The sequence below is a fragment of the Eutrema salsugineum genome, unplaced genomic scaffold, assembly GCF_000478725.1.
Source record: "Eutrema salsugineum unplaced genomic scaffold, Eutsalg1_0 scaffold_14, whole genome shotgun sequence".
NCBI classification, from domain to species: domain Eukaryota; kingdom Viridiplantae; phylum Streptophyta; class Magnoliopsida; order Brassicales; family Brassicaceae; genus Eutrema; species Eutrema salsugineum.
This window is the reverse complement of record NW_006256877.1, coordinates 9,281,321-9,296,780: the sequence shown is the minus strand read 5'-3', so window position 1 is coordinate 9,296,780 and position 15,460 is coordinate 9,281,321. Positions and strand designations below refer to the sequence as shown.

At 32.7% G+C, this 15,460-nt stretch overlaps 2 protein-coding genes across 3 annotated transcripts; one reads left to right on the top strand and one right to left on the bottom strand.

Annotated features, from left to right (window-relative positions):
- Nucleotides 1-8,644: 8,644 nt before the first annotated feature.
- Nucleotides 8,645-9,470, top strand: LOC18022906. Its single transcript, XM_024158583.1, has 4 exons — nt 8,645-8,685; nt 8,761-8,931; nt 9,025-9,085; nt 9,194-9,470. The coding sequence occupies exons 1-4, from the start codon at nt 8,659-8,661 to the stop codon at nt 9,370-9,372; spliced, it is 438 nt and encodes a 145-aa protein (XP_024014351.1). The 5' UTR covers nt 8,645-8,658; the 3' UTR covers nt 9,373-9,470.
- A 231-nt stretch (nt 9,471-9,701) lies between these two features.
- On the bottom strand, nt 9,702-12,112 carry LOC18022905 (GLABROUS1 enhancer-binding protein). Of its 2 annotated transcripts, XM_006405922.2 has the most exons (8): nt 12,101-12,112; nt 11,805-12,021; nt 11,419-11,724; nt 11,177-11,290; nt 10,976-11,086; nt 10,678-10,791; nt 10,418-10,513; nt 9,702-10,287 (listed from the first exon to the last, which is right to left on the bottom strand). In XM_006405922.2, the coding sequence occupies exons 2-8, from the start codon at nt 12,000-12,002 to the stop codon at nt 9,895-9,897; spliced, it is 1,332 nt and encodes a 443-aa protein (XP_006405985.1). In that variant the 5' UTR covers nt 12,003-12,021; nt 12,101-12,112; the 3' UTR covers nt 9,702-9,894. The 2 variants fall into 2 exon arrangements, with proteins under 2 accessions (XP_006405985.1, XP_024014794.1); XM_024159026.1 differs by lacking the exons at nt 10,678-10,791; nt 10,976-11,086; nt 12,101-12,112 and having other exon boundaries at nt 11,805-12,078.
- Nucleotides 12,113-15,460: the final 3,348 nt, after the last annotated feature.

Here is a 15,460-nt window from a genome sequence, read left to right as displayed (position 1 = left end):
GATAGCATCATATAAGTTATATCAGAAAAATATTTGATACTAATTAGAGTCATTTATATACAAGTGACATAAATTATACGGTATTAACATCAGTTAATACAAATGATGTTATTATTAGTTTATATGGCATCGATGCATAAAACTGATACTAATTTATTTTAAATCACATCCACTTGACATATTGATACAAAACCAAATTTTACATCATTAGATAATTGATGTATATATTAGCATCACTTGAATAAATAATGCAAATTTTGTAGCAATTAAAAAGTGATGCCAACAAAAAACTGAATTAAACAATTAATATATTTAATTTAATTTGGTCAAAACTTATCTGTCCCACATCGGTTAGGAGAACTTGAGAGGAGAGAATTGCTCCTCTATAAAATAAACTCATCATTGTTAATAATCGTTTATTAACCTCAACCAAAATCTTCGAGATAAAAAAAATATTTTTAATAATAATTCTAGTTAATTATTGTATGAGAGTTTACAAAATATATTTATATTAAGAAAAAAACAAAACGGATTTTATATGAATTTTAAAAATAAATTAAAATTTATACCAAAATAGCATTTTTATACAAATATTAATATCATTTATAATAACTGATGTAAAATTTAATATCACTTAAAACAATTGACATATATTGATATCAATTATTCTAATTGATGTAAATATTTAAAATATTTACATCAGTTATTAATGAACTGATATAAAGTATTTGCATCACCACTTTCAGAATTATTTTTTTAAATGATGTAAAATTTTTTTGCATCAGTTATAAATAATACAAATAAATAAAATAAATGATGTATTATAATGTTTTTTTGTAGTGTGTAACAAATAACTGCATATTTAGATGGCTACGAATTGGTAGTATATTTCTAGTCAAATTCTTTAACGCAAAAGTCAAAATGACCCTGTTTGAGCGGAGACTACAGGCTAGAATCTAATGTTTGCGTGTGTTAAAAATATGTTGTTTTATATATATTTTTCATAATTAAAAATAATAAAAATAAAACTAAAATTAAAATTTTATAAAACAATCATACTCCATAAAAAATTTATAAGAAAAGAAAACCCAGTAAAACATATAATTTATTGCTATTGTATAGTCTTTTTTATAGTTTTTCGTACAAAATCGTTCATTAAACTCTTATAATCAAGTTTTTCAACTATAATCGTTTTAATTGATAACAAAGCTAACCCAAAAAATAATATTTAATTTTAAAAAACTGATAATAAGTTATACTAATAATAATATATCAATAAGTTTTATATATCATTGATTTATATAAATTAATAATATATATCTTTAATAAGAAATTTTAACAAAAATATGCTTTTCTAAATTGGATGCTTGCGACTGTCGCCTACCGTGCCTATCCTCAAAACCGGGCCTGTGTACAAATAACACTAAATGACAGATTTTTAAAAAACTACTCCCTCTGTTCAGAATTATTTGATGTTTTAGAAGGTTTTTTTTGTTCAGAATTATTTGATGTTCTCACTTTTCAATGCAAAATATAATGAATTTTTATAGTTTTTGACCTTTTATATTCTGCAGATTGTTTTCTTATTGGCTGAATGATATTTAAATGAATTATAATAATATTTTTAGTATAGGAAAAATAAAAATTAAATGAATCCTTAAACTGTGTGAAAAACCTTAAACATCAAATAATTCTGAACAGAGGGAGTATAAGAGATGAACAATTTAGGAAACACTGGAATCATGAATAATAAACATTAACCATCTAATTTTCTGTACATTTAAATCGGTGTTGATTATATCATGCCCTTAAATGTGTCTGACATTAGAATGAAAACCTACAACATACTATTGGTTATCTATATATTTATGTTAATTCAAACTAGTTTTAACTTTTAAATCAAATAATAAAAAATATTTGGCCGTATATCAATATCAAAGAATTACATGGCAATCAAATCTGACATGTCCAAAGCCTATGACAGAGTTGAGTGGAGCTACTTGCGATCATTATTATCTGCTTTGGGCTTCCATACCAAATGGATTGATTGGGTGATGTTCTGTGTTACATCAGTTTCTTACACGGTCATCATCAATGGACAGGCTCATGGGGTGGTGGAACCTCAAAGGGGAATCAGACAGGGTGATCCTCTCTCTCCTTTTCTTTTTGTGTTATGCACTGAAGGGCTGACTTTTCTGATGAATCAAGCGGAGAGAGATGGTCTCATCAATGGTATTCAATTCTCCTCTTCGGGCCCTGCTATTCACCACCTCTTGTTTGCTGATGATAGCTTGTTCATGTGCAAAGCTAGCGAAGATCAATGCCTAACTATTCAAGAGATTCTTAAATCTTATGAAGGAGCCACAGGTCAAACCATCAATTTGGAGAAATCTTCTATTACTTTTGGAAAGAAAGTGAGTGGTTTTATGAGAAGCAAAATTCAGGGATGTCTTGGGATCTATAATGAAGGTGGTGCAAGTACTTATTTGGGGTTGCCGGAATGCTTCAGTGGGTCCAAGATTGATATGCTGTCATACATTCATGATAAGATGAAATCGAGAATGTCTGGATGGTATGCTAGATCTCTCTCTCAAGGTGGTAAAGATATTCTTCTAAAGTCTATTGCTTTGGCAATGCCTGTCTTTGCGATGACCTGTTTTAAGCTCCCTAAGGGTACATGTAAGAAGCTGTCTAGTGCTATGTCTGATTTCTGGTGGAACTCCAAAGAAAATGCTCGTAAAACTCACTGGACTGGATGGGATAAAATGTGTTTGCCTAAAGCTCAAGGTGGTCTTGGATTCAAGGATATCCAAATATTCAATCAAGCACTTTTAGCCAAACAGGCTTGGAGAATCCTCCAAGAACCAAATTGTCTATTTTCGAGGTTCATGAAAAGTAGATATTTTGGGGATGATGGATTTTTAGATGCAGCATTGGGATTAAGACCTTCTTATGCTTGGAGAAGCATTATCCATGGTAGAGAGCTTCTGAGTAGAGGGCTTAGACCAATGATTGGTAATGGTAAGTCTACTAGTGTTTGGACCAGCTGTTGGTTGAATGATGGTGGTATGAGAGCTCCGCTAATGATGAACATTCTGGTAAATATTGATCTAAGGGTTGAAGACCTTATAGACCAAACATCAAAATGGTGGGATAGGGACAAACTCGATGATCTGTTCTTCCCTCGTGATATTGAACTGATTTTGAAGATCAAGCCAATCTTAGAATTGGAGGACTATTGGTGTTGGGAACACAATAGAAGTGGGGAATATTCAGTGAGGTCAGGTTATTGGCTAGCCTGTCAGATTTACAGAAGTGATGCAATTAGAGAAGCCTCTATGCTTCCCTCTCTTAATCCGCTGAAAGACAAAATCTGGGCTCTGAAAACTGTTCCTAAAATCAAGGTGTTCTTATGGAAAGTTATCAGTGGTGCTATTCCGGTGGCTGACAAGATTTTAGCGAGGGGAATGAAGGCGGACTCTAGGTGTCAAATTTGTGGTCTTGAGGGTGAATCGGTTAATCACATTCTGTTTACTTGTTCGATGGCGAGACAAATCTGGGCTCTTTCCAACTTTCCATATCCTCAATGTGGATTTAATCAAGCTTCTGAGTATCAGAACTTATTTTTCTTGCTGGAGATGGGAAAGTGTTTGGAGGTGGATTTGGAGGTTAGAAGATCCTTTCCCTGGATATTGTGGATGTTATGGAAGAATCGCAACAACTTCATTTTTGAAGGAATGAACTTTCATATCCTCGATACAATTGGGAAGATTAAAGAGGATTCTAATCAATGGTTCCAAGCCCAGGAATTGACAGAGAAGGAAGATTGTAGATCAAAGGAAAGGGATCATAGGGATCGGAAGGTTTGGTTTCCTCCGCCTTCTCAGTGGGTCAAATGCAATATTGGAGCATCGTGGGATAAGTGGAAGAGATGTGGAGGAGCGGCGTGGGTTCTATCAAATGAAAAAGGAGAGGTTTTGTGTCATGGAAGAAGATCCTTTGTGAATATTGGCTCTAAATCTGATGCAAACCTCAAAAGCTGGCTTTGGGCTTTTGATAGCATCAAATCTCTGAAATTCACTAAGATTATCTTTGCTGCTGAATCTGATGAGCTTATTGGTGCTGTTAATCGTCCTCCTGCATGGCCATCCTTCAAACATCAGTCCAAGGAGTTATTATCAATTCTAGGCTCCATTTTAGAGTGGAAAGTGGTTCTGGAACCATATGAGGCCAATGGTGGAGCCAATCTTATTGCTCAAAGTGTTACAAGAGAGGATCGTTGGCAATCATATATTGCTTATGGATTCCCGAGATGGTTAAAAGAATTTTTTGTTAATCAACGTAGTGTTGCATAGTAGTAATACTGGTTGTTCATCTTGGTTTGATTTTCCTCGATCCTGTCTTTTTTGGTATCCTCAGGGATATTGTAACACGTTCAATATTTCAATTCAAATATATATTCAGATGAAAAAAAAAAAGATTATGCGTATTGTAGTGCTTAGTAGTTTCGTTAGGTCGAGCTAGAGGTCTAAAGTAAGTTGATTTTGAGTAGCAAACAATTAATTTTCTTTTATCTGTATTTTGTAATATCAAAATATTGAGTTGTTGTATCTTATTTTCTTTTTTCTGAGCCTAAGTTATTTATTATTTTTTACTTAGTTTTCAGAATTAATGTGTCTATCAAAATGGAAGATATGTTTTATGTTTGGGAGCTAAGTTTATAAAATTACCAAAAAACTAAGTTAAGAATACAAAAAAAAATATTTACAACAAAATTTTGAAATCAGCTACACACTTGACTTGGTATCTTTTATTTTTCACTAATAAAATATCTCTATATTATTATTTAAATAGACATTTAAAAAAATAACTTTTATTTTGTAAAATATTCTATGATATGTCATTATAAATAACAAAAATAATTAAAATAGGAAAGAATATAGTTGTCTTTCAAATCTATTAAAAAAATTTTGTTTCTCATTTAATAAAGTATATTTATTATTTAATTTCTAAATTCAAAAATATAGTAGTTTTTATATCTTTTGTTTCAAATGATATCAGTATATTTAAATAAAAACTTGAAAATAACAAATTTTCATACTTAAATATTATAAAATTCAAGATTTAAAGTTATGATATTAAAAAGTATTAAAATATTTTTTACTATAATTCATTATACTTAGTTGATGATATGCAAAAATAATTTTTTAGTTATGTTAAGAAAATTTGACATGAAAAAATTAATTTTTAAATAAAAAAGTTTATGGTTAAGTGAGAGTTATTAAATGGTGCATAATATAATTAATTTTTATTTGAATCCAGTACAAAAATATTAAGTAAACGGGTTAGTTCGATATGAACGAATTATGATTCTAATTTTTTTAATATTCACCAAAACAAAAGTTGTAATTCAAAATATTAGTTTTTTTAAATAGGGGATATATTCATTTTTTTCTTACAAAAAATTAACGTTGTTTATTGATTCTGTTATGTCCGTTAACAGCCGTGAAATCAGAAGGGAGAAGGAGAAAATGGAACTTTAAAAAACTTAAAGTATTTATGCATCGAAAAAATAGTTTGTGTGGGTTTCTGGCAACACTAAAAATTTATGTGTGATTTTTCCAAAAATTAAATAGTTGAAGTATTTTTGGGTATTTTTCCCTAAATATATAGTCTTATCTTGATACCATATCTCTTTGTTTTCCTTGTTTTGATTGGGTGGATAACAGTTTGAGGAAGATACATCTCTAAAGTTATATATGTTCATCTGAGCATAAAACCATAATGATTTTTAGGAAGCTTATAAAAACCATAATTTATAGTCTTCAATTGTTTTTATATCATACCACTTTGTTTTGCTTTTTTCAATTGGGTTGATGGCGTTTTATGCATAAGATTATAAAATATTTAGGAAGCTTTCTTAAATATTCATGAAGCACTTCTTAGATATATAGTCTTAGATTCTCTTGATATCATATATTTTCATTTTGCTTATTTTGATTGTCCATCTGAAACATAAAAAAAAATAGAAATATCAAAGTTTCAACCTATGCTAATTTTTTTAGAACATCAAAGTTGATTCTTTGTTATTTCAGATTGAGGACGTTAAAACTAAACATCTCAAAACCACTTGAGCATATCTAAACCAGGTAAATTAGTGTTTTTATTTGCATTGTCTGTCTAAGAAGCATCAATAAATACTTAGGAAGAGCTTCTTGAATTTTGAAAAACTAGAGGTTATTCGGCGCCAAAATTTAGGTTAATTTTTCTAAAAAAATTAATAAAAATATGTAATTAAGAAAAAATTATACATTATTAATTTAAATTTCCAATTGTTAAAAGAAAGCTAAGCACTAAGCACTAAGCACCAGTGTCACATCAGTGGCACGTCAAAAAAATTTTAAAACAATTATAGCTACTAAAAATTTATATCTAATACAAAATATATATTATTATATAAACTGTTTAACTTCGGTAAACGGGATTTACAGTAAAAAAAAAAAAAAACAATTACAGTAAATTAAACTAGACGCAGACACTCAAAGGTCCTTTGAACAACATGTCACAAAACCCTATAAGCAAGCAAAAATCGCCAGGAGAAGAAGAAGAGTCTTGCATCCACAAATCGTTGTATCTCCTCTCTATATCTCTCTACTAATGGCACCGAAGAAGGGAAAGAAAACTGCTAATCCTCGCTTAGTCTCTTCGAAGGAAGACGAAGAAGAAGAAGAGTCTCACTCTTTTAAGCCATCACATACTGATGCAAAAGACACTCACGTTGAGGTTAGAAGTGAAACCACTATACTATTGTCTCTTTTGTTTCCTGGATTAGTTGTAATTTTTTAAAGTACGTCTCTTTTGTTCTGTTATTGATTTTCTCCTATGTTTATGATGAGATCTGCTTGTTTTGATTGTCAGAAAAGTGAAAGCGAGGAAGACATTGTTGATGTAGAAGAAGAGCACGAACAGGAACCAAAGCCTGAGATTTCCCATCCTAAGAGCTCGACGGCCAAACGCTCTTTGGAGAAAGCAGACCATGATGAGGTTAGGAAGAAGAAGAGGTCAAAAACAGAGAAAACAGAGGATAAGAAGCAGCCTTCGTTTGAGAGAGTGTTCAGTGAAGAAGATAGTGTAGCTTTGCTTCAAGGCTTTCTTGACTTCAACTCTACTAGTGGAGACCCTTTTAAGGACAAGGACAGATTTTATGGTTTTGTTAAGGACCGGATCAGTGCCAACGCCAGTAGAAACCAGGTAACAGACAAAGTTAGAAAGCTGAAGGATAGATTTCTTAAGACTGTGAAAAACTCTATTGAAAATGGAAAAGGTGGAGAAGACACTATTGTATATCCTAAAGATGTTGACCAGAGATCTTTTGACTTATGGAGAAAGATTTGGGGGAGAGAAGGTGTTTTTGCTCACAAGTCATTGACGAATCTTCAAGGAAACATAAAGAAAGAAGCTGAAAAAGCAGAGATGAATGTTGTAAGAAGCAGTCCTCCGCTAGATTTTGGCAGAGAGATAGTCTTTTTCTTGAAAGAAGAGAATATTACAAAGTTTGCTTTAGATGAATCTTCAGTTCTTGAGCGTTGGAATATGTCTGCGGATGAACAAAAGAAGAGAGCGTTGGAGGAGAAGCTGAAGAAGATAACGGAAATGCAATTGGAGCTATGTGTGGACAAGTTTTCAATTGTGTCCAAAGCCGCAGAATTGATTTTTAAAGCAAACAATGCATCATCTTCTGGTAAGTAGATGGAAGATGTGAATCTTAGATTGTGAGAGTAGTTCTATTTTTGTGTCTTGTTAGATATTTTGTATATGCTCTTTTCTTGGATGCTTGCTTGTGTTGAAGACTGGTTCTTTAATGTGCATTACTGATTACATGTTTGATAATATGTAGGAGAAGCTCCCATTTTGTCCCCAAATGAAGCAGCGGTTGATGCTAGCAATGGGAATGAACAAATCGAAACAGTTGTTGATGATCTTAACAAAGAGACTTGTGTTGCATCAGGCGATGGAACTGAGAATGTTGAAACCGGTTCACAAGATGTTGAAAAGGAAGAAGATGTTTGTGAGGAACAACTTGAATCCGATGAGAGAGTCCTAGAAGAAATTCAGGACAAACAAATGGAAGAGGAACAAGCTGCTGATGTTATCTCAGGTGATGCAAACATAGAAGAGAAAAACGAAGACTCTGTTACATCAGATGCGATAGAGAAGGAAGATACTTGTGTTGCTTCAGGTGGAATCAAAGAAAGATCGGTCTCTAAGAAAAAACTTCTTGTTCTTGATCTGAACGGATTGCTTGCAGATATAGTTTCTTCTCCTGGAGATTATGTACCGGACACTTATATCCAAAGCAGGGCACGTAAGTTTCAAAAATCTTTTGTGAATACACCACACTAATACTTATGACTTACTAGTTTGCAAATTTTCTTTTGTTTTCTTGTCAAGTGTTTAAGAGACCTTTCTGTGAAGATTTTCTCAAGTTCTGCTTTGACAAGTTTGAAGTTGGTATCTGGTCCACGAAAAAGCAGTAAGAACATTACTCATATTCACAATTTTTCCACATATATAAGGTCATATGTGTAAATCGATTGAATTTTGCTGTTTGCTTAAAGGAAAAACGTTGAAAGAATCACTGAGTTCTTGCTTGGAGATATGAAGAGTAAACTGTTGTTTTGTTGGGTACGTGTTTCTTTACATGCCTATCTCCTGTTTCTTATCAGATACAAGATTTGTCTAATTTTGCCATTGTTGCAGGGCATGTCTTACTGTTCTACGACCACTGTTTGGGAAAAAGATGTTGTGTTCAAGGATCTAAACAAGCTCTGGGAGGAACACGAACCAAATCTTCCATGGAAAGCAGGTGATTACAACAAAACCAATACGGTTTTGGTCGACCATTCTCCTTGCAAGGCTTTGCTTAATCCGGTAAGCTTTTCTTGCATCTTCTTCTGGTCTACAACAACATTTCTTTTGGCTTATTGATTGATATTTTAACCTCTCTTGAATGAAATTATACAGCCATTTGCAGGAATATTCCCTCACTCATACAAGTATCAGAACAAGACAGACACATCCTTAGGTAAAACTTTCTTTCTTATAGAGAAGAAGCAAGAAAACAGCATTTTTTTTTTGTTATTTAGATCTTGAAAATCTTCTCTTATATTTTACCTGCTTCAATGGAATTCAGGTAATGGTGGTGATTTGAGACTTTATCTGGAGAAATTGGTAGAAGCAGAAGACGTTCAAGATTTCATCAAGGAGAACCCTTTTGGGCAAGAAGCTATTACGGAAGCAAGTGAATCTTGGGAGTTTTACAGCAAAGCAATTCGTAAGCACGCACGTGCATCTAAGAAATTGGTTCGGTAGAAAAAGAGAAGGATTGTTGCAAAAATTTTTGTAAGTGTTTTGGGTGGAAACACAAACTTGTGTACCTAAAATTGCATCCTTTTGTGCACTTTAAAGACTATGTGTTTGTTTATGGTTCTTTTTTTTGTAAGGGTTTTGGGTCACAAACTTGTGTACCTAAGTTGCAACCTTTTCTTATCATTTTCAAGACTATGGTTTGTTTAGGGAATGGTTATATTGCATCTTCTTATGCTTTAGTTTTGGTCGTAATACGACTCTCTTTGGTTTGCTTTTTGCTTTAAAACTGACCACCTAAGAAACGGAATGTTAAATGCACATAGACATACATGAAAAGTTTTTACCAACCTTTAGACATAAACTACATCGAAATTGTTCAAAAACTACATCGAAATTGTTCAAAAACTACATCGAACTTGCCCAAAAACTTACAAAATACTAACAACTATGTTACTACTACCAAGTCAACTCCTAAAGGATTACTACCTAAACAACACCAAAAAGCTGCAGTGGCTTTTCTTCATTTCATGCATGGTTCGCTGCCTCTGCAAGATTTGCGCAGAGTCTAAGCTTCTTGATGTTCAAATTTAGTTCCTCTGCACATAGAGCTTTCCATTCACTACTCAGCTCTTTTCTTTTACCGGTTCGAATGTTCTTCAGCTTCTCAATCTGCAACTTCTTCTGATAATCGGTTAGACCTTTCCACATCATGGTCTCAAAAGCATCTTGCACAGAGCACAAATCATCAGCATCATCTTCGTTGTCATGATTCTCGTTTCCATCAGTCTTGTGCTCGGCTGTTTTGTCAACACCCACTGCCTCAGGAAGCGATTTTCCATCAGAATTACTTTTCTCAGCCTCATTTTCATTTACAGGCTCATCATTAGAGGCTTGCCCATTTTCCTTAAACGCACACTCCTGCTTTCACCAACAAACCATATCAAACAAAAAGTAATCTGATTCATGAAGCAGTGGGTCATAAAAAGAAGTTTTTTAACCGGAGGCAGGACAAAGCTTAGTCAATGTTGGTTGGATACAAACGACTTACCCCATTCTCGACTTGTTGTGCTTCAGGAAGTGATTTGCCATTTTCATTTACATGTTCAGCATTTCCCACTTGCCCATTCTCCTTAACTGAACACTCCTGATTCATCAACAAACGATATTGGTGAACAAAATATCCGCTTCCTTTTTTAACAGCTAGAGGCAAAATAAAAGTAACAATTGAAAGAAGCTTTTATCAGAAACAGATTTTGACAAAGCTGAATCAAAATACGTTAGAAACAAACGATAACTCTTGTCACTTACTCCATTCTCGGTCTGTTGTGCATTCTCCATGCCCACGGCTTCAGGAACTGACGTGCCGTTTATATTTACTGGTTCACCATTAGCAGCTTGCTCATTTTCCTTAAAAGCATTATCCTGATTCATCAACAAACCATATTGGTGAACAGAATATCCAGATCATTCTTTACAACTAGAGGCAAAGAAAGTAATCAGATTCATGAAGCAGCGGATCATTCAAAGAAGTTTTTTTTTTATTGGAACAGATTTGACAGAGCTACATCAATTTAGGTTGAAAACAAAGAATGCATCAGTTACTTACGCCCTCAGTCTGTTGTGCATTCTCCATGCCCACAACTTCAAGAATTGATTTGCCATTTTCATTTAAAGGTGCATCTTTATCCACTTGATCACATTCCTTAAATGCACCCTCCTGATTTCATACAAAAACACAAATTTGTGAGCTCAATATCCTAATCATTCTTAACAATCAACAATTCATACTGATAATTCTGTCACTTACTCCATTCTCGGTCTGTTCTGCTTCCTCCATGCACACTACTTCAGGAGGTACTTTGCCATTTTTATTCACAGGTTCATCGTTATTCACTTGCTCATTTTCCTTAAACGCATTCTCCTGATTCATCAACAAATACTCAATATCGAAATCAGTCTTAACTATTAGATTTATCCAAACTCCTATCTACCAAAAATCTAGACTTGGAAACAGATTTGACAAAGCTGAAATCAAATTACATCACTTACGCCATTCTCGTTCTGGAGTGCTTTCTCCCTGATGCTGCTTCTGTTATCAACTTCATCTTCAGCACTGTCCCAAATCATCTTCGCATACCCAAAAGCTTGAGAATCAGTGAATCTAGTAAAGAGAGGATCGTTCCCTTGAGTGATTCTCTCCATGTGAACAACGAATCTCCTCTTCAACTTCCGGATCTTACTCAAAAGCTGCTCTTTTGTGACTTCCGCTTTGATGGAGCCTTTGATGAAATCGAAGAAACCATCCCAATCGAAACCGGGTTCGTGCATCGTCCTAACTCTATAATCGACTAAACCCTAATTTCAACAAAAGAGTGAGAACAGAAATTAAATGATTAAAGGAAAGACGAAGATGGTGATGATGAAAACAAACAAACCTTTAAAACAGCGAGCTCGTTATCCTCGTTCCAGATCTCTTTCATCATCGATTTCTGCTTCTTCTTCTTCTTCTTCGTCGTCTTCGTCTTCATTGGCTCTTGTTCTTCTGCTGCATGTGTTGAGGGAAGTTTCTCGAGACGAGTATCAGAGTCACCACAAGCAGAGGAAGAGAAATTCAGCCGCTTCGGTGTCACCATTGTTGATACCCTCACAATTCTACAGAAACTATTCAAGAAATTCAAAATCCACCAAGAAAAATAATCGATCAGTGACTAATCGATCCCTAGAGAAATACCTGTAAATTGAGCGACGCGTGGCAGAGAGAATGAAGAAGATGGTCGGAGCTTTTTGTTTATTTATATTTCAATCCATTGTATTTTCTAAATAGACCCTCATATTTTCTCAAAAATTTAAAATCAGACCTAATTCTTCCTAGCTCGATGAATCCGGTCCAGAATCAGCATTTATCTCAAGAGGCAGAAGATGATGGTGGGAAGTTTTTTTTTTCCTTTTTTTAGTCTATTGTTTTTTCTAACAGAAACCTTTTTTTATTTTCTCAATAGTCAACAAAATTTTTTAGTTAATGGAATAGCCATAACATCTTTTTTCTTAAATTCTGAATATATTATTATAATGTAGAATCAAGATAGTCACAATGTAAAGCATTCCTAATTATTCAAATGCTTATTTAACTTTCATGAATGTCTGGTTCTGCAAGAATATTCATATGCTTATTTAACTTTTGTGGTATCAATTCAGTTGAGAATCGGCTACCTTCAGCTATCTGGTGGGGATGAAGAAATGAGTTGCCCGTTTATTAATTTTTGATACAATAAAAGTGGTCATAGAAGCCAAAGGTAATCTTATTTTAGATGCATGACTCTTGCTTCAGTATAATTATTGATATGACTCGAGATGTGGCGGAATTCTCTGATGCAATGGCTGAGGAATACGAATGCAAGAACTCCAAGTTTGCTCCGGAGGCTAGCTACACAGGCGACTGTTTACATGATATGGAAGCAGCGAAACACACGATTCACAATCGAATCTCAATCACACCGCTTATTATCTTCAAGGATATTGACCGGGGCAAGTAAAGAATTCTATTACGGCGCGAAAGCACTTGAAAAGATTCAGTAATCTCATGGCCCTTTGGCTTGGCTATAATCATGGTCCTAAATCATATTGCTTCCTTGTTTTTTTGTTATTTTTTTGCTAAGGAACCAAATGTAAATATGTCTAATTCATGTAACACCTATTTTTCCTCATATGATATTTACATTTTAGCAACAAAAAAAAAAAAAAAAACATAGCACCACCCAAAGCGTTGTTGCAGGTTCTGCTTTTACTCAATGATCTAGTAGCATAAATATGTTTGTTTTTTGGGACCAAATTAATACATATATGTTAAGAGTTGAGTAAGGTCATTCTTATTCAATTGGTTGATTGATACAAGTATATTTTTGTAATTAAACAAAATCAAGTATCAAATGTACATATAGATTATAATTAATTTGCGGTTGGACCGAATCAAACTAGATTGGCATAGTGATATGATGTTCCAGTTTATTTTTTGGGTTGTGCTTAAAAACATTTGGTTTGAATGATATATATTTTTTTAAAATGTATTTATGTTTTGAGAATGTGAATTCACCGAGTACACACCATTCACAATATTAAGCATGAAAAGATGAAAAAAAAATTAACAAGCTATTTTCAGTTCATCCTACATATTTTAAATTTATAACTAGTTTATAAAAAACTTTATTCACCCAATAAATAATACATTGAAGTTTTAGGTTTTCTTATCCTATTGTACTATATTATAAATTATTTTGTTATTCTGAAGTCAAATGTCTTTGGAGTGGCATGTCTTCTGAAGAGAAACCCAAACTACGGTGGTCTTAGATAGCTTTTAGACATGCACTAAACAACATTCTTGAAAACATTCAGTAAACTTCTGAAATTAACCACATAAAATAAAGTTTTGAAAACAAATTATACCTTCATTTTTCTCATACAATAGAGATTAAGCTTTGAGTACAAGAAATCACAGTTCTAAGCATATGAGATTCATAATGAAGTGTGAAACATAAATCATCTATTATATTAAAACAGAAGTACTTTTAGTGCTTGCATCCAAACACTCCCAAAGTTTTTTTAAAAAATTATTTGAAAACTGTTTTAAAATTATCCTATTTTGTTGCGTTATTATTTTAAAAAAATACATTTTCTTTAATATATAAAACTAATTCTGAAAATTAGATATCAATTTAGAAAACTAAAAATTTTCTTAATATAGGTTATATTTAATTTAAATTTTAAATTAAAAAATTTGCAATTAAATTTAAGTCTAAAAAGTTAGATATTAATTTAAATTACTTTAGACTTCTTTAAATATAGTTTATATTTCATTTAACATTTGAAATTTAAATAATATTTTCATGATAACACATTTGATTAATAAATATGTTGTTATATTTTTTTAATCATAATCAATCAGTATAAAATTTTACATATTGAAAATTGATAAATATTTATATTATATGGTAATTTGATGGGACATGTTAGGTTTTATATAATTGTGGTCTTAGGCGGGTTAAGTTATCAAAATATGCAAGATATTAAGATATTATTTCAAAATTAATAAATATTTATATTATTTAGTAATATGAACGGACGTGTTAGAATTATGTTTTTATAACCACAATTCTTTTCAGATTAATAAAATAAATGAGTTAGATTATGTTTTTATAATAACTGTTCTTTTTCGATTAATAGAATGACTGGGTTATAATTATGTTTTTATGGCTTTTGTGCTTCTCTTTATCTTTTTTTTTTTTATGTTCTAAGCCAGGTGCTTCTAAACTCCAAAATTATTGTTAGCCGCTGCTGCTTTCTTTTTCAAGATTGCTGTCGCCGCTTGTGTTCGTCGACCGTCGTTATTCATTTTTATGTTGACATCATGCTGATGAGTCGGCTTGCTTCTGAAATGGCATCTGCTCTGTCCAACCCTGCTGATGAGTCGGTTTGCTTTGTCACCGTCGTGACGACCTCAAGCTTCATCTCCAACGAAATTCATATCCACTATATGTCAAGAAGTTTTCCTTTTTGTCTCAAGATTGGTCTTCATAGCTAAAGTCCATCTTGAGGGGGCATGTTAGGAAGAGTTATTATTACTCTTGACTAGTCTCTTTGTATTTCTCATTTCTTAGTGTATTTATCTTCTCTTTGACTTGTCTCTTAGTATTCATAAATTGTATTCTTATATATGTTGATCTCATGTACAACTATTACTATGAAAGACTAACAATAATCTTCCCATTCTATTTCTCTCATCATCTAAACAATATGGACATCTTCGGGCGGAGAGCAAAGGTTAAGACGAATTCAATAGAGCAGATAGTGTATGATAGAGCTACCTTTTGAAAGAAGAAAATAAAATAAAAGAAAACGGAAACAAGACCTAGATATTGTATGATGGAGCTACCTTTTACTGTAGTTGTGCAGATCTTAGAGAAATTTCCGGTGAAATCTCTACTCAGATTCAAATCAGTGTCAAAACAGTGGATGTGGACAATTGAATCTTGATATTTCAAGGAGACAATTGGTCTTTAGTCCTTATCGGCTAGATCCATATGTCCTCCTAATCAAT